Source organism: Cucurbita pepo, chromosome LG12 (genome assembly GCF_002806865.2).
Source record: "Cucurbita pepo subsp. pepo cultivar mu-cu-16 chromosome LG12, ASM280686v2, whole genome shotgun sequence".
NCBI classification, from domain to species: domain Eukaryota; kingdom Viridiplantae; phylum Streptophyta; class Magnoliopsida; order Cucurbitales; family Cucurbitaceae; genus Cucurbita; species Cucurbita pepo.
Window position 1 is genome coordinate 3811498 of NC_036649.1, and position 3805 is coordinate 3815302.

The 3805-nt window shown below is 41.4% G+C and overlaps 1 protein-coding gene across 1 annotated transcript; it reads left to right on the forward strand.

Annotated features, from left to right (window-relative positions):
* The first annotated feature begins 262 nt into the window (after nucleotides 1-262).
* LOC111806336 (nitrate regulatory gene2 protein-like) lies at nucleotides 263-3779 on the forward strand. Its single transcript, XM_023691600.1, has 3 exons — nucleotides 263-1745; nucleotides 2056-2240; nucleotides 3520-3779. Exons 1-3 carry the CDS (start codon nucleotides 497-499, stop codon nucleotides 3745-3747), a joined length of 1662 nt encoding a protein of 553 aa, XP_023547368.1. The 5' UTR covers nucleotides 263-496; the 3' UTR covers nucleotides 3748-3779.
* The last annotated feature ends 26 nt before the right edge of the window (nucleotides 3780-3805 follow it).

Below are 3805 nucleotides of genomic sequence, written 5' to 3' on the forward strand. Positions count from 1 at the left end.
TATTATTATTATTATTATTATTATTATTTTTTAATTATGTTATTGGGCAATTTTTTTAATCCATTTTTACTTCTTTAACTCTATTTTTTTTTTCCTTTTTTTGATTTACAGAACTCATATAAAATTATTGCATATAATTTCTAATTCCAAGTAATTGCAACACTATTTAAGAATAATCTCATATATGGGAGTCTGTCATTGAAGATATTTAAAGTAACACTGAGATTAGATAATATTATAATGAAATTTAAAAATAGAGATATTATTTATATTATAAGATGTTGTCCCCAGAAATGCAAAACAAAATGGTCCAAATTTGATCTCTTTTAAGAGATAAAAGGAAGGGAGGGGACAGAGAGAGGCCCGAAATTAGTCCCGTAGATTCATTCGCTTCCCCCACTCTCCACTCTCCACTCTCCACTCTCCACTCTCCACCCTCCACCAACGCTACGCTCAACTCTCCTCCCACCACCCACGGACGCCGCCCACGCCCACAATGGGCTGTACAGCTTCAAAGCTCGACCAGGAAGACACTGTCCGACGGTGCAAGGACCGCCGCCGTCTCATGAAACACGCCGTCCGTTCTCGCCACCATTTGGCCGCCGCACATGCTGACTACTGCCGCTCTCTTCGCCTCACCGGTTCCGCTCTCTGTGCCTTTGCCGCTGGCGAACCTCTCTCCGTCTCCGACCAAACCCCCTCTGTCTTTATTCACAACGCCCAAAACCCTCCCCAGCCACATACGCCGCCACCGTTGCCGCCTAGGCGAGGAGTTTTTGGTACGAATTCCGTCCCGCCGAGTGTTCCGTCGCCGTCGCCTTCTCTCCATCCTCCTCCGGCGCCGCCGTCGTTTTCTACATCTCCGTCGCACACCATAGCGAGCTCCAAGCTTCCGCGTATTCTCTCAGCGTCGAGTATTTCGTCTTCCGTTCCGCACCGGCAACATCGCCGCCGTAAACAGACGCCGAAGCTCCCTCATATTCTCTCGGAATCGGATCCTTCGTCCTCTCCGAGGAGTGAGAAATCTAGCTTTTCTGCTTCGTTTTCCACTGCTTATCCTAATTCCACTTACTCCAGTACTCCTTCTCAAGCTTCCTCTGTCTGGAACTGGGATAATTTCTGTCCTCCATCTCCTCCTTCCTCCGAATTCTTCCAGAGTCGATCTCAAAATCAGATACCACCCAAGCCTCATCCAAACAACCACTACCATGATTACGATGACGAAACTGAACAATCGGATTACACCTTCTTTAACAGGAAATCGGAGAGCAAAAAGGACGACGGTCATCAATTCCAGCAACAGAAGCACCATCTCGACGACACAGAAACAGAAAGAGAAGAAGTTCAATGCAGCGATTGGGGAGATCACTACAGCACAACGAGCTCATCAGACATCGATGAGATAGACTGTACAGACGCCGATTTGAGATCAGAGACTGACACTCAGTCGAATTTCGAATCCTCGATCCGAACGGAGTCAATAGCGCCCGAACCTGTTACTCTTCCTCCACCAGGCAACTACGCGACGCGGATGGAGAAATCCGATGACGCAGGTTCCTTCGCTGGAAGCTACCGGACCGGTGAGCTCTCGGACCTGAGAATTGTTGTGAGGCACAAAGATTTGAAGGAAATTGTGGATTCTCTCAAAGAAAACTTCGAGAAGGCGGCTGCTGCAGGAGATCCAGTATCGAAGATGCTAGAAATTGGGAAAGCAGAATTGGATAAGAGCTTTCGACAGCTAAAAAGTAAGTAAGAACAAAGTTATCTTCATTTTCCATCTCTTTAATTGCTTAGGAATTTCGAATTCGAGGATCACATTGCTGCAATTCTGGTTCAAATGTTGAATCGAACGACTTCTCATAGATCAACTTATCGATTTCCGATCATATTGACGAAGATTTTCATGTGAATCGGAAGCTCATCGCTCCCAATTTTTCTCGCAATTCCTCATGAACCAAACGCGAAACCTAATATCTTCATTTCTCTGAAATCCTTAATTTGAAATTTGATTCTCTTCCATCATAAGAATTGAAATTTGATTTTCACAATTGGCAGAGACGGTGTACCATTCGAGCAGCGTGTTGAGCACCTTGAGCTCGACCTGGACCTCGAAACCGCCATTGTCGGTCAAGTACCGGCTCGACACCGGTTCGCTCGATCAATCGGGCGGTTCAAAGAGCCTCTGCACGACATTGGACCGGCTTTTGGCTTGGGAGAAGAAGCTTTACCAGGAAGTAAAGGTAAGAAAAAGAAAGATTAGGTAGAGACTTTTTCATCACAAATTTCTAAATTTCCTTTTTTTTTTTTTTTTATTATTTTTTATTGTGAAAAAGTATTTTATTTTTCAAAAAGGTGTTTTTAGAAATATGACTCAGCAATGTCTCTGCTACATGTTAGCGTGAGTCCACAGCAGAGATACCAAAATGACGTAAATGCCACTGGGTCTTTGCTTTTATGACGATACTGCCCTCCATGGCAACGCCTTTTGACTATGGAGGTGTGGCATTTTCGTGATTTTCGATATCATCTTGTCTGAATGACAAACATTTTTCGGTGCAATTATGTTAATGACCGTATTACCCCTTGATATTTGTCTTATTGACAAATGGGTCTGCCTAATTCACTGTTCCTAAGCAATCCTTGAATTTTACATACCCTGGGGATTGCTTGATTATATCTATATCTATATATATATATTTATGGTTCTACCTCAATATATTACTTTACTTTTAAGACTGTGTGGGTAGCCATTAAACTATGCTCAAGTTTAATCCGTCAATATGTTATTATATTTGAAAGTATTTGTAGGCTGCACTAACTGGATTTCTTTAATTAAAGAGATTTTGTTTGTGATGCAATGATCTTTAAAACTACCTTTTATTGTACCTGCCGAACTTTCTTCTCGTTTTATTTTGCTTCTATGTATGGTAAGCGCATCTAATTTAAGTCTTAATTTAAGTGTTAAGAACAACGAACCTCTACAATAGTATGATATTGAATACTCTTATGTCTCCGTAGGCTTCCCCAAAAGGTTTCATACCAATGGAGATGCCTTCCTTATTTATAAACCCATGATCATTCCCTAAATTAACCAATGTGGGACTCCCTCCCAACGATCCTCAACATTAAGCACTCATCAGATTGGAGCGTACTTTTTTTTTCCCTTTTGTAGTATAGTGTCACGAATAAGGGGAAAGCCGGGACAGAGTCGAACCGGTTAAGGCTGTGATAGTGTCTAACTATTTGGTACCCTGTGGAATGTATGGTATAGTGGGTTTCTAGAACTTTGAAACACAAAGAATTCCAGAATAGGTGTAGTTTATTTGTTTTTGTGATCTCTGTTTGTATATATATATTAATATGTGATAGAAAAGGGCAGTGTTATCTTTTTGTTATTCATTCAAAGTCACCCTCTAATATTACAGGCTTGTAATCCTTAGTATAGCCTTTTAATTATGTCAAGAAACTATATATTTGATGTTTCTGATGGCTGATGTTTTGTATAAAAATTATTTTCAGGCTAGAGAAGGTGTAAAAATTGAACACGAAAAGAAGTTGTCCTCATTGCAGAGTCAGGAGTACAAGGGCGAGGACGAAAGCAAGCTCGATAAGACGAAGGCAGCTATAACTAGACTGCAGTCGTTGATTATTGTCACGTCTCAGGCTGTCAATACAACTTCTACTGCCATCGTTGGTCTAAGAGATTCAGATCTTATTCCTCAGCTTGTTGAACTATGCCATGGGTAACTCCACTCTCTTCAGTATGTTTTTTGTGACAATTGTTTTGGTGCAAATTATTAGATTA

Coding starts and splice junctions, on each gene's coding strand:
- LOC111806336 (XM_023691600.1), top strand. CDS start 497: ATGGGCTGTACAGCTTCAAAGCTCGACCAGGAAGACACTGTCCGACGG. Junction 1,746..2,055: donor GAGCTTTCGACAGCTAAAAA/GTAAGTAAGAAC, acceptor CACAATTGGCAG/AGACGGTGTACCATTCGAGC. Junction 2,241..3,519: donor AGCTTTACCAGGAAGTAAAG/GTAAGAAAAAGA, acceptor AATTATTTTCAG/GCTAGAGAAGGTGTAAAAAT.